The sequence below is a fragment of the Enoplosus armatus genome, chromosome 16 (genome assembly GCF_043641665.1).
Source record: "Enoplosus armatus isolate fEnoArm2 chromosome 16, fEnoArm2.hap1, whole genome shotgun sequence".
NCBI lineage: Eukaryota > Metazoa > Chordata > Actinopteri > Centrarchiformes > Enoplosidae > Enoplosus > Enoplosus armatus.
Window position 1 is genome coordinate 4,427,761 of NC_092195.1, and position 22,289 is coordinate 4,450,049.

The 22,289-nt window shown below is 42.9% G+C and overlaps 2 protein-coding genes across 2 annotated transcripts; both read left to right on the forward strand.

Moving 5' to 3' along the window:
- The first annotated feature begins 512 nt into the window (after window positions 1-512).
- Window positions 513-8,526, forward strand: parp10 (poly(ADP-ribose) polymerase family member 10). Its single transcript, XM_070921687.1, has 11 exons — window positions 513-562; window positions 1,422-1,597; window positions 2,184-2,426; window positions 2,530-2,757; window positions 2,846-3,864; window positions 4,023-4,235; window positions 4,638-4,764; window positions 4,836-5,834; window positions 6,469-6,602; window positions 6,677-6,851; window positions 6,935-8,526. Exons 2-11 carry the CDS (start codon window positions 1,423-1,425, stop codon window positions 7,231-7,233), a joined length of 3,612 nt encoding a protein of 1,203 aa, XP_070777788.1. The 5' UTR covers window positions 513-562; window position 1,422; the 3' UTR covers window positions 7,234-8,526.
- A 1,691-nt stretch (window positions 8,527-10,217) lies between these two features.
- Window positions 10,218-21,701, forward strand: cpsf1 (cleavage and polyadenylation specific factor 1). The gene is made up of 37 exons (XM_070921538.1): window positions 10,218-10,361; window positions 10,465-10,492; window positions 10,590-10,723; window positions 10,818-10,898; window positions 10,985-11,136; window positions 11,267-11,413; window positions 11,590-11,729; window positions 11,844-11,954; window positions 12,069-12,162; window positions 12,251-12,338; window positions 12,699-12,848; window positions 13,040-13,091; window positions 13,179-13,252; window positions 13,355-13,429; window positions 13,544-13,624; window positions 13,946-14,041; window positions 14,258-14,365; window positions 14,517-14,658; window positions 14,762-14,940; window positions 15,197-15,336; window positions 15,432-15,612; window positions 15,711-15,917; window positions 16,023-16,112; window positions 16,205-16,351; window positions 16,472-16,624; window positions 17,131-17,247; window positions 17,534-17,624; window positions 18,260-18,344; window positions 19,204-19,345; window positions 19,446-19,598; window positions 19,717-19,893; window positions 20,214-20,280; window positions 20,368-20,415; window positions 20,503-20,658; window positions 21,000-21,129; window positions 21,240-21,378; window positions 21,471-21,701. The coding sequence occupies exons 1-37, from the start codon at window positions 10,218-10,220 to the stop codon at window positions 21,516-21,518; spliced, it is 4,347 nt and encodes a 1,448-aa protein (XP_070777639.1). The 3' UTR covers window positions 21,519-21,701.
- The last annotated feature ends 588 nt before the right edge of the window (window positions 21,702-22,289 follow it).

The window sequence follows — 22,289 nt, forward strand, 5'->3', positions numbered from 1 at the left end:
AACAATAAGGTGGTGGATTAACAAGTGCAATACTTTAGTTGACTCTGTTTAGACCACTGACAAACAGTGGCGGAATCAAGGCAATCAGCCTGTAATATAATACAACATAATAATAATAATAATAATAACATTCTGTACCCTGGAAACAGCAGCACAAAACAATGTCACCATCAGGTCCGTGTGATGGTATGACATGATCTACTCATCAGTAGAATAAAGTTAAATAATAATAAACAAATAGCGAATTAGATTGTTTTCTCAAGTAATATGATATAATATAAGATAATATAATTCCTTTACATTGGATAATTGACACATCTTAATAAATATATATCCACGAGTTACTGCTGCCGTGTGTAAATGTAATAGCTGATATTCAGCCTCTGCTGCTGACACCACGCTCACCGTGATGGATGGCCTCCCGTCTGTTCCCCTTTAACACGTGCAGCTGATGACGCCATCCGCCGTCCAACAGCACAACAAGGAAGTGGTGTTCAGCGTCTCCGGTCCAACCCGTTTGGACCGAACGACTTTAAGAGCAAATGTTTACCTGGTAGCACAGGTAAGTCGTGCTCCAAAAGCGTGGAAACCCTCCGCGAAAAAATGTATTTTCTCATTCCGTCGCCGGAATAAAATAAAAAAAAGAAAGCGTGTGCGACAAACTACAGGGTACAGTGTCTACGTATGGCAACTGTAGCTCCTGGTTTCACTTTCTAGTTGGCGGTGGGGGGGGAAAGGACGGAGTAGCCGCGTAGCTTACGTGAACTTCAGGTAAACTACGCAGTTAAAAAGACAACAAACAGTGGCTCCGTATGTAAAGCTTCTAAGAAAATGCTTCTTGTAGAACACCGCCATTACATGTTGCTCCTCAAATATAGCAGCTGCCGAGCTTCCTGTTAGGTAGTTCGCTTTGAACATGTGAGTGTTGTGTAGGCCATGATCCCTGTCATAACAGGCTCTTTCCACTTCTACATCCATAAGTCCTTAAATGAGCTAAAAGGGTGCTGTTGTTTTGCTTAAAGTTTCCTTGAATACTGTACTGCAGTTACGAATACTAAAAATAAAGATGTTGTGATCAGTAAAAACCATTGGCTCAGACATATTACATATATGATCATTGCCAAATGTTTAGGGATCGACCAGAATGTTATACTCTTTTTAAAGAGTAATGACATGTTGTTATGTGTGTGTTTGTGTGTGTATGCAACTTTTGGCAGCTTATGGATATCCCAGAAAAGTATGGAGTCTTGTGTGGAAGTGTGTTTAAAATGTAGTGGTATAATAAATCAATGAAATCGTACGTAATTTAAAAGTTAAAGAATAGGACTAAGCTGCAGTAGAGGTGTAAATGTTACTTCTATGGGTGGACAATATGCACTTTAACTGATGTGGTATAACCTGTTTGTTTTTGTATTTTGCAGGATGCCTGTTGAAAGCCTGGAGGAGAGGACGCTGGAGGTGCTGGAGCTGCCCGCGGGAGTGGACGAGGAGCTGCTCTTCCTGTACTTTGAGAATAAGCGCCGCTCCGGGGGAGGCCCACTCACCTCCGTGGAGAGGAAGGGTGACGGTGCCGTACTGGTGTTTGAAGAGGCAGAAGGCAAGAGGCAACAGAGAGTATATCTGTCTGAGGCATTTTGCAAGGATGGACATATATAATTGTTATTTGCTAGCTTTGGCATTTACTGTTTTCAAAATCTTTATCCAGATTTCTTAAAGACACATTTAGTTAGCTATAGGAACAGAAAATTGCAACAATATCATTGGCAACACTGGCATAGTCTGCACTTGATAGAAGTAGGATATTTACAGCATCTTATTCAGACACAACTTTATACAGCCTCTCTAACCATTTTGTTTTCTGGAACGTTTCAGTAATTTGGCCTCTGTCTTATCCTCAGATTTATATAACCCTTTGCAACTTAAAGTTAAAGGCAAAATGGCGTCCTACAATTTCATGAAACACTCAGTTCAAAAGAAGTTGTCTCTACAATGACCGTATCTTTTTAAAAACTTTTAAACATCCCTCCTTCCTAGCTCCAGAAGCACTAAAGTAGAAACAAAGCATTACTGCGCTCAGAAAGAAAGTTCTAATTCAAGACGATGAATTGAAACGGTGCATTCATTTGTCATTATTGTACTGTATGCTAATTCTGCCTTTATTTCTGCTCCAATCGTTTTGACAGTTGCAGCCCAAGTGCTGTCTAAAGGGCACCACGTTCTGCATAATGTGGAGCTGAGTGTGAGAAGGCCTGCCTCAAAGGACAGATGTAGACTGCTGCTGCAGGGGATCCATCCCAACACCAGCACGGAGTTGATAGAGCTCTATGTGGAGAACATGATGGGGTTGAGTGTGTCAGACTACACTCTGTGTCCCTCACCGGGGAGAGATTTCATCCTCATTCGCCTCAGCCAACCCCTCTCAAAAGGTGCATTAAACGCAAACATACTGATGTTTTTTAAATGTTTCCAAGTGTTCATCACTTTCTTTCATGGCATTTTTTGATGTTAAATGTTTTTTTGTTTTGTAAGATTTCCAAACTCTTCAAGCTAAATTCTCCAAGAGGACGCTTGATGGGGCCAAGGTAACTCTTGAACAGATTGAGCAAACTGACTCCGTCTTAGTAGAGAACCTGCACCCTGGCACCACTCAAGACCTGCTCACTTTGTACTTCGAGAACAAGGGAGGGGCGAATCAGAAGGTGAAGGTCACAATGCTTTCAGAGGGGACAGCCAAGGTGTCCTTTGTCAATTATGAATGTAAGTTTTGAATTATACAACCTTTTTAAAACTCTTGACATTTCATCGTTGTTTTCCTTAATAAACAAAATGTCTGTGTTTCTTTTAGCTGTGGACCGTGTCCTGGATCAACCGCACAAACTGGACGGCGCTGATCTTGCAGTGATGCCATACTTCGACTTTCTTCAACCTACAGAAAGATTAACATCACAAGAATCTGCAACTGGAAGCCAAGATATGGCTGAGAGAAACTCAGCGGATCTGAGTGATACTCAGATGCAGACCAGTCTTCCCATGGTGGTTGATGCAAACAGCCAGTCCTCCTCTCAGATGTCCTCAGTGCCTCCCGCTGCCCATGAAGCAGTAGAAGAGGCGGCAGAGGAAGCCATGGATCAAACGGAGGACGAAGAAACGCTATCATGCCATATTGCTATCGCTGACTCAGCAAAACTTGCTTTGTTTCAACTCGGCACCTTTCAACAGGACACTGAAAAGGCTCACCCAAATTTCACCATCCAAATCAAAGACAATGGGGTGCACGTTGCAGGAACTGACAGACAAACGCTTGAGCAGATTAAACACTCCATCTCGGACTATTTCGGCAAAGTGGCTGAGACTCATTTCACTCTCGAGCCAGAAAAGGCTCAGTTCCTCGCAAGAAAAGATGTAAAAAAGCGGTTACTGCAAACCATGAATCAAACAGAGTCACCTGCCATTTACACCGTATCAGACTGTGATGTTTTGGTAACCTCCCTATCCAAGAACTCTATCCAGGCATGTAGCTTTTTGAAATCCCAGCTGTGTCACTTCAGCGTACCGCTGGACGCAGAATGTGAGGGCATATTATACTGTAGAGAATGGACCGAGTTCCTGCAGGCTCTGGGGTTCTCCTCTGTAAAGGTGTCAGAACAAGGAGGGAATGTTGATGTGTTGACTCTAAAAGGGATGGAGAGTGAGAAGCAGGCTGCAATCCTGCAATTTCTAACTACACCCATTGAAAGGGAGACAGTCATCGCTATGGAGCCAGGCATGCTGAAATACATGCAGATCCATTGCCATCAGCTGTTGGCTGACATGGACCAAGTGTCTATTTTTCCACTAGAAGCAGAGGACGTTTGTGGGTTAAAGGTATGCGGTGCATCAGTAGCACATTTTTGACTGCAGTGGTGTAATTGTCTTTAGTTTCTGTTTTATTGATTTCTGGTGCGGTTTAAACATTGTTTTTGAACTTGCTAGACTCATCAGATTGTTTCATCCTTTGTCATTTTTGTGAATGTGCCTGATAGATCCATGGCCATGCCATTGCTTGTCAAATGGCTGAGGAGGTGTTGCAAGGTGTGGTATCCTCCATCTGCACCAGAACCATCACAGTAAACGCTCCGGGAGTGGCCCGGTTTTTAGGTGACAAGGAGTGCACGAAGATCCTGAAGGAGATGGAGACAAAGTTTCAAGTCTATGTCAACCCAAAGTATGTTCCCTGGCAACCTCTGCCACATCAGGTAATGATGAAACAAAGCAAATGTTTTCTTACATTTTGTATTCCTTTGTGTGTTTGAGGCTATGTTGTACAGCTTCATTCTTTTACCCTTCCTCTCAGTTGGCTAGTTATACCAAAAATCCAATACCACAATCTTATTATTATTATTATTCGGTTATATTGGTCTCTTTAAAACCCAAATATATTCTTTACCTTTTCTTTCCTGTCTCTCAGGCAGGTAGAAATGAATTTATTAAATTATGCAAAACCACTGATATGGTCCTTGAATGTATCAAATATATATTGCAGTTCTAATTGTTGTAGAATTAAGTCAGAATCTGCAAATTAACATGAAAATGTAATTCAGGTTTCTCTGCGGCAGAAACATAAAGTGTTCACAGAAACATTGTATTTACTATTTCAGGACATTTTTGAAGCTGCATGGACGATGATGTCCCACAAAAACTTCCAGAAAGGGTCTTTGGATGGTTCTCCGCAGGAGTTAAAATCAGATTCATTGCCAATTGATCATAATGGAGCTGCAGACAGAGGTAATATCTATCTCTTCAATCATTTCTCATATTTCTGTGCAGTTTCAAACCATCTGTTTACCTCTTTGCAGGACTTTTAGATGAGGCAAAGAGAATCGTCTCAGCCATTGATGAAGGTCTCAAGGAGGATGTGTCCAATTCAGACCAACTTGACGACGCGGATGACGTGGACCTGTACACAGCAGAGGAACCCTCCAGCCTGACAGACCAGGACACTAATATGATAGCTGTTGATGATTCCCAGCCCTCAGCTGAAGGGAGGGCTATGAGTGGGTTACTCCTGAATAATAGCGCTCTGGGCCTTTCCAGCAACCTTGAAGAAGAGGCCCAACTATCTCTAGCCATCCAGTACTCTATGGAGTCAAGCCATTGGTCTGTGGAGGATGAGGAGGAACAGCTGCAAAAAGCCTTAGAGCTGTCCAAGAAAATGATCCAACATGAAGCTTGTTCTAGTAGCCCCCAGGTGGGCCAGCTGGAGAACGGCATTAATACTTCCTTAGAGGACACCATCAAGGCGGCCAACACCGTACAGTTGTTTGTGTTTGCAGGTTATAGCTGTGACCTGATTCGCGTGGACATAGCGTTCGGGAAAAAGGTCAGCCAGAGACAGGTCGAGGAGAAACTGGAGCACAGGAGCGTGAAGAACATGTCTGAGTACCACAGGACGTGTGTGGAGATGATCAAGAGGAAGCACGCAGTCGAGATTCAGTTTCAGGGCACCATAATAACTGTCTCTGGCTTCAAGGACTATGTGACCGGAGCACTGTGCGATGTGAAGCTGCTCCTGGAGAAAATCTCCAATTCTGTATCCGACCGGGAAATCCTGAGAGCTCTCCAGTGGGTGCATCACGACCCAGCCTCTTCAGACACGACCCCTTATTCACCCGATGCTACAGTATTAATCGAGAATGCTTGGAGGATGAAGCTGAAAAAGGTTGATATCTTACTAGACAATCAGCCCCACATCATAAACTTTGAGAAGATGCAAGAATGCAATATAGCTTCGGGGAAATCTGTGAAAATCTCCAGGAAGTTGCTCGATTTAGGGGATTTGGCTGAGGATGTATCAGGTAAAGGGAACTTTATAATGTTCTAGTGCTTTATGTTTAATGATGTTTGTGTTTATGGAGCCCCGAAACAAACAAAATAGTAGTAAAAGGTAGAACTACTATAAAGTAGTAAAAGTTATCAGATGAGGGAAAAATATGACTGAATGCACCATTTTAGCAAGCTAACACTTGGCTAGCTAACTCAGACACCATGCTTCTAACTTCAGAACATTATCTCCATTTTCAAGTGCGTGTCTCTTGTCTTAATCAAGGGCCGGAAATAGAAATAAGTCTTATTTAAAGTGTAATCCTTGAAATTTTGTGAATTTGTGTCATTGAGTGTTTTCATGCTGTCAAACTGAACTTGAAGCTTCTAGCTAAACCTGTTAGTGTTAGCTTTCTGGCTTAAAGGCTTCAGTTACTTTTACTAGGGTTTGTACAGCGATGCTACAGCAGTATGCGGTACAGTATGATTGATGATATGGGGTATAAATCTTTGTGTTGTTGTACTTCATTTTACTTATTTAAATAACAGTAAAATTGATTCAGTTACATTTTGTCTTAGACTGCCTTTTGCCAGATTTGATCTCTGTTGATAAATGATATGAATTATAGAAATGAAGTCTCATGTAAAAACGAAATATTTTGTTAACAGAAGAGGAATATTCTCTGCTGTCAAACCTGCCTGAAGCAACCAAAGTCGATGAGGAGTCTGATGAATTTCAGAACGTGGTGAAGAGTTTCTATGGGACCATACAGGAGTACCACAGCAAAATCAGAATCATACAGGTGAAAAACATGAGCTACATACTTAGCAACAAATGATTTTGGGGGGTCTGTAATAACACTAGGATTTTCCCCAGGTGGAGAAGCTCATGAATCGACTGCTGTACAATCAGTACAAGTTGAAGAAGGCGAGTGTACTGCAGCGTGCCTTGTATCCGGAAGTTGAACGGACTCTCTACCATGGCACAAGTGAGACGAGTGTGAAAGAGATCTGCGTTCATGGATTCAACAGAAGCTTCTGTGGAAAGAATGGTATGTGTTTTTCTGTTCTTTTGTCTGACTCAGTTTGTTTCATCTTGTGCATCAATTTCTGACATCTTGGTTTCTCCTTGCAGCCACCGTCTATGGTCAGGGGGTGTATTTTGCTGTCAACTCCGCACTGTCTGTCCAGGATCAGTATTCACCCCCAAACGCAGACGGACACAAGTTTGTTTTCGTGTCAAAGGTCCTAACAGGAGACTTTACCAAAGGCTGCCATTCGATGAAGGCGGCCCCGCTGAAGGAGACCGGTGACATTCCCCTCAGATACGACAGCGTGACTGACGACATCACCAAGCCGTCAATGTTCATCATCTTCAACGATACGCAGGCTTTTCCTGAATATCTCATTACATGCCAGAGAATCCACCGCTGAGGAAAGGGACATCAGATAATAACATATTTGGAGAAAAGGACTGCTTTTGTTTTAATGTTTCTGCCTTAATTAAAAAAAAAAAAAAAAAGTGCGTTTTATAAAGGGCTGAGATACTAATATTTTTTTCTTTCATGATCAGAATGTCTTCGAATAATTCGCTGTGGATTGTTTGATCAGTTGCTCCACTTTTAGTTCTTCAGTTTAGTCAAGTCTGATCAAGAGAAAGTCAGACAGCTGAACCACTAAGGCCCATTTAATTAACTTAAAACATGCCCTTTCAGCACAAGGCTCATTGTGCCGTGTCTTTAAAAAGGTGTGACTCTGCAGCTATTGCATGACATATCACTTGTAATAGTCAATTTGGCAATTGTTGGGATTGCTCACGCTATTTATTCTCCTCTCGCAAGCATCCAAAATGTGTTGTATTCATGATCAAAATCAGCCATAAATGATCTGCTGCACATTGTTCTTGATTTTCCTTTATACAGGTAATTGCATTACGTGAACATAACTGTTGTTGCTACCAGAACTATAGAAAGTCTGATTTGACCTGAAAATATAGCCTATATTTATGACCTATATAAATATAGATACCTAAATATATGACCTATATTTATTTGCTTTTGGGTTCAGTTATTGAAGTTTCCCTGAAGTAACTGTCATGTCCACGGTCTGCATGTTTTACTTGTGGTGCTGTGAGAACAGTTAGAATAACTCCAGTGTAGTTACAGTAACTACCTGATATGTTCCAGGTCTGCTGCTCTACCACAGAGAAAATGTAACACTGATCACTGTCCACAAAAAGAAGGAAAATTAGGTTGAAAATAACCACAACTCTCCTTTATTGTAATGCAGCTAATTAGGATTCTTTATAAAGTTTTAAGCTATCTATACTCAATTGTAAATGTCAAGCCTTGTGCATCTAATCACATCTGCTGTGCACTTTAGAGGAATGTGTATTGTTATTTTAATAAAACAAAATAACCTGTTATTAAGCTTTGTGTACAATGCAAAACGTGATGGGTCTTGATTCCCTATTTCTTACTTAGTTCGGTGAACACAGGCTGCAGAGTTTGTGGACATGATTATTTGTTGTTGTCGTCTTTTTTTCCATCCATGAAGTGCTTTGATCACAAATTCTGGTGTTTTCTGGTGACTATGACTATAGTCCAGGAATGTGTTTACCAAAGACAGACCTTTTTGTTTATTACAAATTCGTTTTCCTTTTGTTTAGAAAACATTACGAATGTGCAGTTTCAAGAAAGCTCATAATTGTTTTTAAGAAAATAAAGATTCTTCAAATGAGATACCATTAGGAGTTTCTTGGGAATGACTTTGGGGTCAACCATTGGTGAGCTTCAAGCTAAATCTAGGGCTCATGGCCTATTATGCTCTCTTGTATTTTCCAAAAATGTCTTGGCTACTGTGTAGAATATTTGCTCAGGAGGGGTAACATTTCTGCACACAGTAAGCTACAAAAAAAGGGGGAAAGTAACATGCAGTAGTCAACGACCAATCTGTTTGTTCCCTCTATATTGCACAAGTGTAACTTAACTGTTAAGCTGTATTGAAACTGGTGTTTCACTAGTCAAGATGTTACGAATTTGACGTGAGATTTTTCCACTAACACTAAAACAAGCTCTAAATAGGTTTGAATTCAAGTTAAATATTTGCTATTTTAGTCTCCAGTTTCTACAGGTATGTACTTTCTATATAAAAATAAAAACCTTAAGTGAAACTGGTCACCTGTGCACAACATTGTTGTCAAAGTGTCCCAGAATTGGGTTAGGGTTAGGGTTAGACTGTCCCAATGTAGCCCTCTGATTTTAAAGATACTGAAGAACTGAATATGTTCTCCTTTTCTTTCTAATTGGGCAATAACCAACTTGAGAAATTCAGATTCTATTTAGACTTTGAACTATAGGGGGCAGCAATACACCTCGGAGCAGCTAGTCTGCCGGTAAAAGAAAGGACGAAGAAGACTCTCGCATCCACAACACAACGGCAACTAACGGCTAGCTAGCCGCTACCTGGCTATCGGATAGCTAGCTTGAGTTAGTAACCCACAAAATATGACACCCTAAATGTAAACAGAAGAAGGACCAATAAAGCTACAGACTCTGATAACGTGTTTGATATAGGTACGTTGACAAGTTTAATTCACGATTTGCTAAAACATGCCAAAAATGTAGTCAGGTGCATGCGCCGTGCCATGCAAGCTATTACACTAGCTTCCAACAGGAACATTAGCGCGTTGCTAACAGAACTAACGTTGCCGGCCCTTCCATACATTCGTTACCTGAAGCTAACTGTTGGTCGAGGTACACTAGTCATAACAAGTTGACTGAATGGCCAGTGCTACTTGAATGTCTTCTTATATCGACGTTAGATATCAGGGGTAAAGGTAAATATGTAGTTAGTTGTTAAGGCTAAACGCTACCTTTGGTAAATTATAAGCTAGCTAGCGTTTGTTTACCATGGAAGCATCTTTGTACATCACTGGCATAAATTCATAAAGCAGTTCTTTAACAGACTGTATTAACTAACAACAGCTAAAGATATAGTAGTATATACAGTATAATGCAGTATATAATGTACAAATACTGTACTGTTGAGGGCAGTAAGGTATTTTTTTGGGATGATAACGTTAAGCAAAAGCCATTTACAAAATCTAATAGTTTACCCTATTTTGCAGTGGCTGTGAAATGAAGCACAGCTTTCTATTAAGGTTGGAGTTCAATGTTTAATTTGGCATTTAGGTTATTCACCTCACTATTGACTAAATAACTCAATCTCACTTCAGCATTGTCTCGCATTGTAAACCAGTCACTACAAGCCACTCCAGTTTCCGTTTGGAGGAAGTGTAGGAGTGTAATGTTTGGTTTACTGTATGTGTCTTAATTGACCAGTGGTTCTCAAAATGATGTTGAGAGGTCTTGACATGAACATTCTCTCCTTTCAGATGCTGAGGGCACCTTCTCAGGATGTATGCTGTGTACAGGCAAGCGCACACCCCCACTGCAGTGGAGTTTTCTGTCTACTGCAACTTCATATCCAGCAAGGAGAAGAATTTGGTCGTTGCTGGAACATCTCAACTGTATGTCTACAGGATTATCCACGATGTGGAGGTAACTGCAAGTCTCCACTTGGCTTGTTTCATTGTGTCAAGTTTTGAAATACAAGCATAAAAGGCTTTTTGTGATATGTGTAACATTCATGTCTTTATTTCAGAGTACATCAAAGGCTGACAAGTCTTCAGGTATGTCTAGACGTCATACTCAAACTACATGTTTTACCATTAATGAATGATATAAACTTGAATGAGTGCATTTATGGTTCTCTCTTTCCTCTGACAGATTCCAAATCTCGTAAGGAAAAGTTGGAGCAGGTGGCATCCTTTTCACTCTTTGGCAATGTCATGTCCATGGCCAGTGTGCAGCTTGTGGGAGCCAGCAGAGACGCACTGCTTCTCAGTTTCAAAGATGCCAAGGTATCGGTGGCTAAACTGTGCAGCGCCTTACTGAATTTTTAACCGCCTAAAATTGTTTTCGACTGACCTCTGGGTGTGTTTGCTCTCTCGCCAGTTGTCTGTAGTGGAGTATGACCCCGGGACACACGACCTCAAGACGCTGTCTCTTCATTACTTTGAGGAGCCAGAGCTCAGAGTATGTATCTGTCTAAATTGGAGTAGATGTTGACATGCACAGGTGAATTAATTGTTGAACTAACTTTACTCCTTATACATTTTCAGGATGGTTTTGTGCAGAATGTACATATTCCCATTGTCCGTGTAGACCCGGAGAACCGCTGTGCTGTAATGCTGGTTTACGGCACCCAGCTGGTGGTGTTGCCATTCAGGAAGGACACTCTAACGGATGAACAGGAGGGTGGCGTTGGAGAAGGGTACGCCTGCACTCCACTCTGCATTTCTGCTCAGTAGTGGCTTTTAGTGTCTGGTTGGCACTTGTATCCCAAAATCCTCACAGCACCACAAATGCTAATTGTCTAATTGCTAACTGTGTCTCATCTACAGACCTAAATCCAGCTTCCTACCCAGCTACATCATTGACGTCCGTGAGCTGGACGAGAAGCTGCTGAACATCATTGACATGAAGTTCCTCCATGGCTACTATGAGCCCACATTGCTCATCCTGTTTGAGCCTAATCAGACATGGCCTGGGTCAGTCCACGACATTAACAACCACATTTCTTTTGTTTTATTCAGCCAGTAGATATATTGACCAAGTGGTACCTTTGTTTGCTATAAATATGGCCACGACGTTTTTTAACGTCTCGTTTCTGAGCATGCCGGGTTTGATTTAATGTTGAACTTCTGTTTTCCGATCATCCTGCCAGGCGTGTGGCTGTGCGTCAGGACACATGTAGCATCGTTGCCATCTCCCTCAACATAATGCAGAAGGTTCATCCTGTCATCTGGTCTCTCAGCAACCTGCCCTTTGACTGTACGCAGGTCATGGCTGTTCCCAAGCCAATCGGTGAGCTCAGCAGATTGTCACCGGTGACGATGGTTTCTGTTGGAGTGTTAGGTATGAATGTGAGGAAGTGTGCTGGTGTCGTGGCTTCTTTGATCTCATGTCGAATCTTTTCAGGTGGTGTGGTGGTGTTTGCTGTGAATTCACTGCTCTATCTGAACCAGAGTGTTCCCCCATATGGAGTTTCTCTCAACTCTCAGACAGCGGGGACCACAGCCTTCCCTCTGCGTAAGCATCGTCATCTGAAAGCACACAACCTGTGCTTGTATCTTTGATGTACTTTACATACTTTACTGAGATTTTGCGATGCCCCTCTGTGGATAACGTGTTTTGGTTCCCCAGGTGAACAGGATGAAGTGAAGATCACACTAGACTGTTCCCAGTCTGACTTCATTGCCTACGACAAGATGGTCATCTCTTTGAAAGGAGGAGAAATGTGAGTCTTTGTAATTACCACCGGAATGTGCACTAACAATGGTGTCAGTTTCTGATACTTTGCTGACTGTCGTCGTCTGTTGTCGCAGTTACGTGTTGACCCTCATAACTGACGGCATGAGAAGCGTCCGGGCTTTCCACTTTGACAAAGCTGCTGCCAGCGTCCTGACAACCTGTGTAAGTTCTGCCTGTAGCTGTGAGCATCTCTTTAGTGTTTCTGTGGACAAACACAAAAGGCTGGAGGGATTAGGGCTTGACTGACGCAGGTCTTGAAAGATAATACTTTAAGATTAAAGCTGCCGAATGCTACAGAAATGACCATTTTTACACCAAAAATATATTAGCAGGGAGATAAAACCTCAGGAAAAAAAGATCTTCAGACTTCTCCAAAAACCCAGGGGTAGTGTCTTATATCTGGCTGACTTTTTAGGCTACAAAGTAAATACTGAATATACACTATGTCTGTCAGCTTTTAGAGGATTTAGAGTAGACAGGCTGCCAAACGGATGCCTCACACTCTGGTCTCTCCACCTCCAGATGGTGACCATGGAGCCTGGCTACCTTTTCCTGGGTTCCCGCCTCGGAAACTCTCTGCTCCTGAAGTACACAGAGAAACTTCAGGAGACACCAGCAGAGGAGGGCAAAGAAAAGCAGGAGAAAGAGAAAGAGAAGGATAAAGATAAACAGGTGAGTTGTAAAATGTGAATTTTAATAGCCTTTGGTTGTGGAGGACCATCGAAATCTCTTCTTTATTTTCCACTCGTGTAGTTTGGATAGTGTGCTTGTCAGTCTTTCAAAGGGAATGTGTGCAGCACTTAGAAGGGTTTTATTTGAGGGCTGGTCCTCCTGTAAACTAAATCGCCGCTTATGAATTCCAGGAAGAACCACCAAGCAAGAAGAAGCGAGTAGAATCTTCCACCAACTGGACGGGTATGTTAAAATGTTTGATTTTTGATGTGTGCCAGAAATGCGAGTGTGCCGATCTGTGTCTCACTCGTCTTCTTTTATTTTTGTCAGATGAGGTGGATGAGATAGAAGTGTACGGAAGTGAGGCCCAGTCAGGCACTCAGCTGGCCACCTATTCCTTTGAGGTAAAAAAAAAAAAAAAAAAAAAATCCTAAAAGCTTAATTGTTATGTAACTGCAGATCTTTGTGGAGGGTGACTGAGGCGTCTTGTCTGTGTTTTCATGCAGGTGTGTGACAGCATACTCAACATTGGACCTTGTGCAAACGCCTCCATGGGCGAACCGGCCTTCTTGTCTGAAGAGGTACACACATTAAAACACTTCCTGTACAGTGGTTACTGTAGACGTCACCCATCACTTACTTTCTCGAGAATTGTATTTTGAGGTTTCTGACTTTAAACTCCATCTTACCCACAGTTCCAGGGCAACCCCGAGCCTGACCTGGAGGTTGTGTTGTGCTCTGGCTACGGCAAGAACGGTGCACTGTCCGTCCTTCAGGTAAATACTCCCACTGACTGTTTTGTGTTGTTTTCAATGCATGAAGACCTGGTTACGTACACGCATGATAAACGTTACTGCGCCATCCTAAAAACCTGTGGTCGCGAGGGCCGTCTGCCACAGGTCCAGTGATGGCGCTACAGTGAAGTCTGGGTCTACCAGGGCTGCCTCAGAGATCGACGGAGTAGCCTGTAAACACCCCAGACACAAGCTGATACGCTCACAGTTGTATACTGCATATAAATACGAGCCTGGAAATGTACAAGATGCCGTCTCTGACTTTTACTTGCTTACTGTGATCTGTTTCCTTCCTGTTCTCAGAGAAGCATCCGACCCCAAGTGGTCACCACGTTTGAGTTGCCAGGTTGCCACGACATGTGGACAGTCATCTCAAACGAAGTCAAGGAAGACAAAAAAGTACTGTGTGTTTCTGCATAACAAGCTTCAGGTTTTCCCTCCATTGAATGTTCAGAATGTGCACTCGTCTATGGTGGCACCTGTTGTTATTTGTTTATTTAGTTATTTATTTTAACTTTAAGATGTCTCTGGCTCCTTTCCCAGGCTGTAAAAAGCGATGATTCCGAGGACGGGGCAGACACGGAGACCGGAGAGGATGGCGAAGAGGGGGAAAAGGAAAAGGAGGAGAAGGAGAAAGAGGAGGAGGAGAAGACAGAGCCTCCTATGGAGGATGACACGAAGAAGCACGGCTTTCTCATTCTGAGCAGAGAAGATTCAACCATGGTGAAAACACACACGTCAATACACGTCTCATGTCTGGCAAAACGCAAAGATGAAAGTTTGAAATTGTAAAAATGAGACCTACCTGTATGTTCTCTAATGTGATTTGTCTGCACTTTTTTAATAAACTAAAACCTGCGTGTGTTTTGTGTAGATCCTTCAGACAGGTCAGGAGATCATGGAGCTGGACACCAGTGGTTTTGCTACGCAGGGACCCACTGTGTTTGCTGGAAACATCGGCGACAACAAGTACATCATCCAAGTCTCCCCGATGGGGATTCGGCTGCTGGAAGGAGGTAAACAGCAGCAGGAGTGAAGGAGAATGTACTATGATATTAATGCAAACTGAAGGTATTGAGCCTGTTTCTCTGACTTGTTCTCTCTCTATTCTGCTTCCAGTGACACAGCTCCACTTCATCCCTGTGGACCTGGGCTCTCCCATAGTGCATTGCTCCGTGGCGGACCCTTACGTGGTGATCATGACTGCAGAGGGAGTGGTCACCATGTTTGTGCTGAAGACTGACTCATACATGGGAAAGACACACCGGCTGGCCCTGCAGAAACCACAGATCCCTGCCGTGAGTAAAACCCTCCTCGTCAGTCCTTTTTAGAGACTGTTCTGTTTGATAAATACGCCCCCTGCTGGCCAGACTGAAGCTCTGCTCACTCTGTCCAGTTATGTGTTTCAGTACTAGCAACATGCAACGTGCAAACGCACAGTATCGTCACACTCCCTCATTTGGAAACCAGATTCACACAATTCACTTAAATAGCTGGCAACTGTATTATTATTATTATTATTAACTAGTTTAAAAACCGCCTCTCATTCAACAGCAATCCCGCGTGATCGCTCTGTGTGCGTACCGAGATGTAAGTGGCATGTTCACCACAGAAAACAAAGTGAGCTGCTCCGTCAAAGAGGACACCGTCATCAGGAGCCAGTCTGAAGCGGAGACCATCATCCAGGACCTCAGGTAAGAGCAGCACCTCCACACCAGCAGTCGCAGTCACATGGCCTGTTTATTCATGGGTTGATTGATGTTAAGTGTGTGTGTGTGTGTGTGTGTAGTAACACAGTGGATGATGAGGAGGAAATGCTGTACGGAGACTCAAACGCCAGCGTGGCAACTTCAAAGGAGGAAATGGGCCGGGGCTCTGGGGCACTAGCGGCTTCTGGAAGTGAGGGAGGCTCGAGCAAAGCGGAACCCAGCCACTGGTGCATGATCAGCAGGGAGAACGGTGTAATGGAGGTATGGGGTATATCTTAATATCTTACTGAAACGCATAATATAATGCTGTTTCTATACTTCCTTTTTTTTAAATGTATTTATTCATTTATTTTTAACAGATTTACCAGCTCCCAGACTGGCGACTGGTGTTCCTGGTGAAGAACTTCCCAGTTGGTCAGAGAGTTCTGGTGGACAGTTCGTCTGGCCAATCAGCAACACAGGGGGAGGGTAAAAAAGAAGAAGTCACACGTCAAGGAGATATGCCACTAGTCAAAGAGGTTTCTTTGGTTTCCCTTGGCAACAATCACAGCAGACCATATTTACTGGTGAGTTTTTTTACTTGGTTGAGTTTATTGATGCAATGTTTGTGTGTCACTTGATTAAATAGTTTCATAATTCATTAAATCATGAAATGTTTTCTTGTCTTCTAGGTCCACGTGGAGCAGGAGCTTCTGATCTATGAAGCGTTCCCGTATGACCAGCAGCAGCCACAAAACAACCTGAAAGTGCGCTTCAAAAAAGTAAGAGCTGAGACGGACAGATTAAGACGGACTAAATCAGGTCAAATTTGAAGGGAGTGAATTCTTAACTGTGTTGTGTTCACTCTGCACAGGTGCCCCACAACATTAACTTCAGGGAGAAGAAATCAAAGCTAAAGAAAGATAAGAAGGCGGAGAGCGGCGCCACAGAGGACAGTCCAGCTGTGAAAAGCCGGATTGCCAGATTCAGATACTTTGAGGACATCTCTGGATACTCAGGGGTAAAGAAGTCATTTTACTTTTAGACTGATTTTAGATATTGCAGCACCGGCATTTTTACATCCAGCCGCATGCTGTCCGAGCGACCAAAATAACTTTGCACGTTTCCTCGTTTGTCCCAGGTGTTTATCTGCGGTCCGTCTCCTCACTGGATGCTGGTCACCTCCCGTGGAGCCATGAGGCTTCACCCCATGAGCATCGATGGCTCCATCGAGTCTTTCTCACCCTTCCACAACATCAACTGTCCCAAAGGTTTCCTCTACTTCAACAAACAGGTGCACAGAGGACACACTCTCACTTCACTTCTCTGCCAGTTCCACTCCGAAAGCAAACAAACGCACAACTTAGTTTTGTTATTAAATGATAAGAATTTGGATGAGATTCTGGAAGTCGGAATGATGATAATTATTTATGTTGTTATTAGTAGTGATATTATTATTAGTATTGTTATCCTGGCCTTAATTGGCCATTTGTTTTTTTTCTTCAGAGGCTTTCCGAGGTATTTTAAACTTACACTTATAAATTGAATTGGTATCGGTTGAAATGGTAAGAAAAGATTAAATGGAGTTGCGAAGTGGGAGGTCTCGTTAGTTTGGGAAGTAGTTTTGGATTCCCGTTTCAAAATGTTCTTTTAATAATATCCTCAATGTTCCTCAAATACAGAAAACACAGCGCTACGGTGTAAAGCATGGCATTACAAATTCTTGTAATTGTGATCTGAAGGTTATCATCGTTTTGTTCGTGCAGAGTTGTTTATGTCTTTGTGCGTGTCTTCCCACAGGGCGAGCTGAGGATCAGCGTCCTGCCCACCTACCTGTCCTACGATGCCCCTTGGCCAGTCCGAAAAATCCCACTGAGGTGCACCGTCCACTACGTCTCCTACCATGTGGAATCCAAGGTAAGGCTCCTCTCACTCGGCCCACACAGCGCCAGAGGCACCAAAGCAGCGACGTGACACAAATTGAAGCAGAAACACATTCCCCGGACTCACACACCTCCACTCGCATAACGCCATGCAAAATAAAAGCGCATCGATCGAGCCGCTTTGAAAAGTTCGAGATGAAAGCCCTCTGGCCTTAAAGTTTTCTTACTGTGAGAGAAAAAAAAATCAATGAGGGTGACTTTGAAGGGATTAGTCTTTGATGTGGAGTTTCTCTGTGTGATTTTGGCTTCTGCCCTCTTAGGTGTACGCTGTGTGCACCAGTGTGAAAGAGCCCTGCACTCGCATCCCCAGGATGACGGGAGAGGAGAAGGAGTACGAAACCATAGAGCGAGGTCAGACATGAACACACACACACACACACACACACACACACACACACACACACACACACACACACACACACACTCTTCACCCGCCATATTCCAGATGGATTTTAAAATTGATGTTATTGAACACACAACATATAGAAGTGTACATGGTTACAATATTTATTCATACAATAGAGATGGGCATTTCAGACACATATACATGAACTGTTTCAACATTACTTTTGGTTGTTATTTCAGCCATTTGTCCATTTCTTTTAGCTAACTATTTCAACTGTTTATAAATGACGTTTAGTCATTTATTAATCCCTTACTACTGCTACTATTTCAACTATTTCTTTCTTTTAGCTAACCCTTTCAACTGTTTCTGCATTATTTTTGGTGAACCATTTCAACTACAACAACACTTTCAATGGCAGCACATGGTGTTCATGCGTTACAGCTGACTCAGGTTGTTGAGAGGCATGTCCTGTGCAGTCGGCCTTTCGTAGCTGGTAGTTTACTGATATTGTGACAATACATTTACTCAAGATCAGCATTGCGCCAATGCGTATCCTATTTGGCTGTTTATTTATTTTCCTCCTTCACAAAGATGTGTGGATACGATACATTACTGTTGTTCCTCTTGTGTCACCCTGCAGATGAACGTTACATCAATCCTCAGCAGGAGAAGTTCTCCATCCAGCTCATCTCTCCAGTCAGCTGGGAGGCCATTCCCAACACACGGTAAGAGCTGTTTTCTTTATATATCGCACTCCTTTGGAAAAACAAGAGTGCAGTTTGGAAAAAATCAATAAGAGAGCCTTGTTTAAATAGACATTGGGCACATGAATAAAGAGGTCCACACAAACTGCTGGCAGTTTTGTTTTCTCATTTTCTCTGCAGCAGCAGGTTGTCCGAATGAAGGCTTAGACAGTTGTGGGCTTTAATTGAAAATCTTGGGTCATTAATTCTAGTTGTAGACAATTAGTTGAGGGTCACTTGCAAATGTCGGGTCATTCATCCAAGTCCAGTCTCGTTTCTCTGCATCATCTCTGTGAGGAGCTGAGGCACATGATGTGTTGGGGCGGTGATTGTGTGACAAACACTTTTAGATTTGTTATTATAATGTGGAGAGATGGCTCAGTGCGAGGCTAACTAGGCTAGCTTTATGTCAGTATAAAGAGTGTGACAGTCCATCCTTTATTTGTTTTTCCATGATCATTTTATTATCATTTTCAATAGGCACTAAATTGTATAAATTCAGGATGAAATTAATGTAAAACTAGGGATGGCTCAACTTTTTCATGTCCGATACCAATCTGATACTGTCTCTTTCCCTCTCTTGAACAACTAACAAATCTAAAAACTCTACTCCATATATATGCATTATATTACATAGTTGGGTGAGAGAATGTCTTTTAATTCATGTTGATGAATCAGATTCTGGACCAACAAAGCAAAGATCAGCAGGTTTAGGGACTGAAGAATGCAAGAAATGTTAATAAGTAAATATCTGTAATATAACTTGTCATTATACTGACAAGTTCAGCCTCAGAGATCTTGGAAACATCCAGCTGCTGACCCGTCTCTCTCTCTCCATAAGGATCGACCTGGAGGAGTGGGAACACGTGACCTGTATGAAGACGGTGGCACTGAGGAGTCAGGAGACGGTGTCCGGACTGAAGGGCTACGTCGCAGCAGGGACCTGCCTGATGCAGGGGGAGGAGGTCACCTGCAGGGGCCGGGTGAGCAGCACACAACAATACCACCTATTTGTACAAAAGGATGGAAGTAAGAAATGAAAACATGGGCTGATCTAGTCTTTGTGTTGATTCTGGCGTTCAGATTTTGCTCCTGGATGTGATTGAGGTGGTGCCAGAGCCGGGCCAGCCCCTCACCAAGAACAAGTTCAAAGTGCTGTACGAGAAGGAGCAGAAGGGGCCGGTGACGGCTCTGTGTCACTGCAACGGGTACCTGGTGTCAGCCATCGGACAGAAGGTCTCAGCCACACTCTCGCACCACAATTCCTTCTGTAGGCTGCTGACCAAAACGCGAATGACAGACTAACTTAATACAACGTGTAACTATGCGAAAACCTTCCCCTGTGTTCCCGCAGATCTTCCTGTGGGTCCTGAAGGACAACGACCTGACAGGCATGGCCTTCATCGACACTCAGCTCTACATCCACCAGATGTTCAGCATCAAGAATTTCATCCTGGCCGCCGATCTGATGAAGAGCGTCTCGCTGCTCCGCTACCAGGAGGAGAGCAAGACGCTGTCCCTCGTCAGCAGGGTGAGGAAGTAACGCCGCAGAAGCAGAAGTTTGTCAGCATACTTTAAAAAAGAAAACCGATTGTTTGGTGATGGCAATGTTTTTAACAATCATTGAATTGTTCCCTCTTACAGCTGGAGTTGAGTGTCGAGGGAGATCAGCTATAACCTTTGTGCTAGTGTTTATTGATTAAGATGTTACGAGTGAGTGTTGATGGCGTGTCTCCTGTTTGGATTCAATCGTGTTCATCTTGAAGAGAGCAGCTCTGGCAGCCGGATAATTCGGGGACTGTGGCCGTCTGTGTTGAAGATTTAACTGTTCTCTTATTGTTCTGCTGTCAGGATGCAAAGCCCCTGGAGGTTTACAGCATCGAATTCATGGTGGATAACAACCAGCTTGGATTCTTGGGTAATGTTTGTATACCCTTTTTGTAAGTAAATTCAGTTAAATATGCAAAGTGCTTCTGTTCTCATGAACCTTTTCTTTTCCTTTTAGTGTCAGATCGAGACAAGAACCTCTATGTATATATGTATCTACCTGAAGGTATGTGATACTGATGGCACATACATATTCGTAATGCAGCGTATCAAATGCACGCGCAGCCGTGTAACGTGCGGCCTGTGTTTGCAGCTAAAGAGAGCTTTGGAGGAATGCGCCTGCTGAGGCGAGCCGACTTCAACGCCGGAGCTAACATCAACACTTTCTGGCGGATGCCGTGCAGAGGAGCCCTGGACGCTGGCAGCAAGAAGGCTCTGACCTGGGACAACAAGCACATCACGTGGTTCGGTAAGTGGCCGAACCTTCAGCCCCATTTGGATGGTCACTCTCAGTGAAAAGTTTGGCTCTCTCCAATGATTATTGAGATTGTCTAAAAGCTGTTCCATCTGTGTTTTTACATAAATATGTTATCCAAAACACTGGGTGAAAAACAGATTTAATTAAGACTAATTTAAGTGTTTCTGCACAGTTGAGAACAAATTGGACTGTTTCATTTAGTTTTCCTAAATCACAGGATAATTTCCAGATTGAAATCCTGCGAATGATGCTCAGGACATCTCAGAGCTTCAAATACCCAAACGTTAAATGTGGACTGAACCTTGTTTTTTTTCCCCCCCGCGCTCCCACAGCAACCCTAGACGGAGGAGTTGGCTTGCTCCTCCCCATGCAGGAGAAGACTTATCGCCGTCTGCTGATGTTGCAAAATGCTCTTAACGTCATGCTGCCTCATCACGCTGGTCTGAACCCAAAAGCCTTCAGGTGCTCGTCGGGATCATTATCTTCTCGTGTTTCGGTTCACATAGATGTTTAAGTGACAGATGTAGGCTTGACGACTTGATGTAACTGACTCTTTTGTTTCTTGTGTCCAGAATGCTGCACAGCGACAGACGAAGCCTGCAGAACGCCGTGAGAAACATCCTGGACGGAGAACTCCTCAACAAGTACCTGTACCTCAGTACGATGGAGCGCAGCGAGCTGGCAAAGAAGATCGGTACCACTCAAGACATAGTAAGTACTCCAGCAGAGGAGAGGACGCAGTGGAGGCAGTGTTTTTCATTCTAACTTCCTGCTCATGTTCTCCTCCTCCTCCTCCTCCTCAGATCCTGGATGACCTCCTGGAGATCGACAGAGTAACAGCTCATTTCTGAGAGCCACATTCCCACGTCTCGTCCAGAGATTGCTGTTTTATAGAAAATGTTTTCATTATGGCCATCTTTGTGCAAAACTGATTTGTTTTTCTTACTCGTTAGACAGAAGAAAAGAGGGCAGCCATGTTTTCTTAGGGATATTTTGTATTAAATAAGATAAATCAGTAAAAGTAATTTACACAAGCCTTTGGTGTGTGTGTGTTTATTGAGCCTTACGCGATGAAAGAATGGAATGCCTTCAAAGAGGAGGTAGAACATTTTATTAACTAAAATAATTTAAAACATTTGGTCAGGTTACACTGGACTGCTCTTTTAACCTGCAAGGCGTGTACTCGTTGAACGGCATAGCTTCCACCCAAGTAACACTGAACAGAAATGGTTAATAAAACACAAATATCAAGTATCAGACAGCAGGAGTGTACTGATGAACGTCTATCTGTATTTCTGCTGCAGTTTTACACTCGAAGCACTGAAATGTTTCAGGACAAACTTTTTTTCATTAACGTCTCCTCTCACACTGCAGTGGGGACGCAGCGGAACATTGTTGTACAGTTATTATTACATATTATGGAATTTAATACAATGATATATTTGATGTTTTTAGCCAGGATGCTGCAGCTGCGACACATAATTATCTGATAGAATAAGTGATTTGTTTCTTCAAAACAAACTGTAGCTTAAAATATCTCAAAAGTGGATTTCAAAACAATTTGCTGCACTAAGATTACACAAACAATTGAAATATGTAAATATAATAAAAAATATATAGAA

Coding starts and splice junctions, on each gene's coding strand:
- cpsf1 (XM_070921538.1), top strand. CDS start 10,218: ATGTATGCTGTGTACAGGCAAGCGCACACCCCCACTGCAGTGGAGTTT. Junction 10,362..10,464: donor GGATTATCCACGATGTGGAG/GTAACTGCAAGT, acceptor TCTTTATTTCAG/AGTACATCAAAGGCTGACAA. Junction 15,337..15,431: donor ACCATCATCCAGGACCTCAG/GTAAGAGCAGCA, acceptor GTGTGTGTGTAG/TAACACAGTGGATGATGAGG.
- parp10 (XM_070921687.1), top strand. CDS start 1,423: ATGCCTGTTGAAAGCCTGGAGGAGAGGACGCTGGAGGTGCTGGAGCTG. Junction 4,236..4,637: donor GGCAACCTCTGCCACATCAG/GTAATGATGAAA, acceptor TTACTATTTCAG/GACATTTTTGAAGCTGCATG. Junction 6,852..6,934: donor AAGCTTCTGTGGAAAGAATG/GTATGTGTTTTT, acceptor TTCTCCTTGCAG/CCACCGTCTATGGTCAGGGG.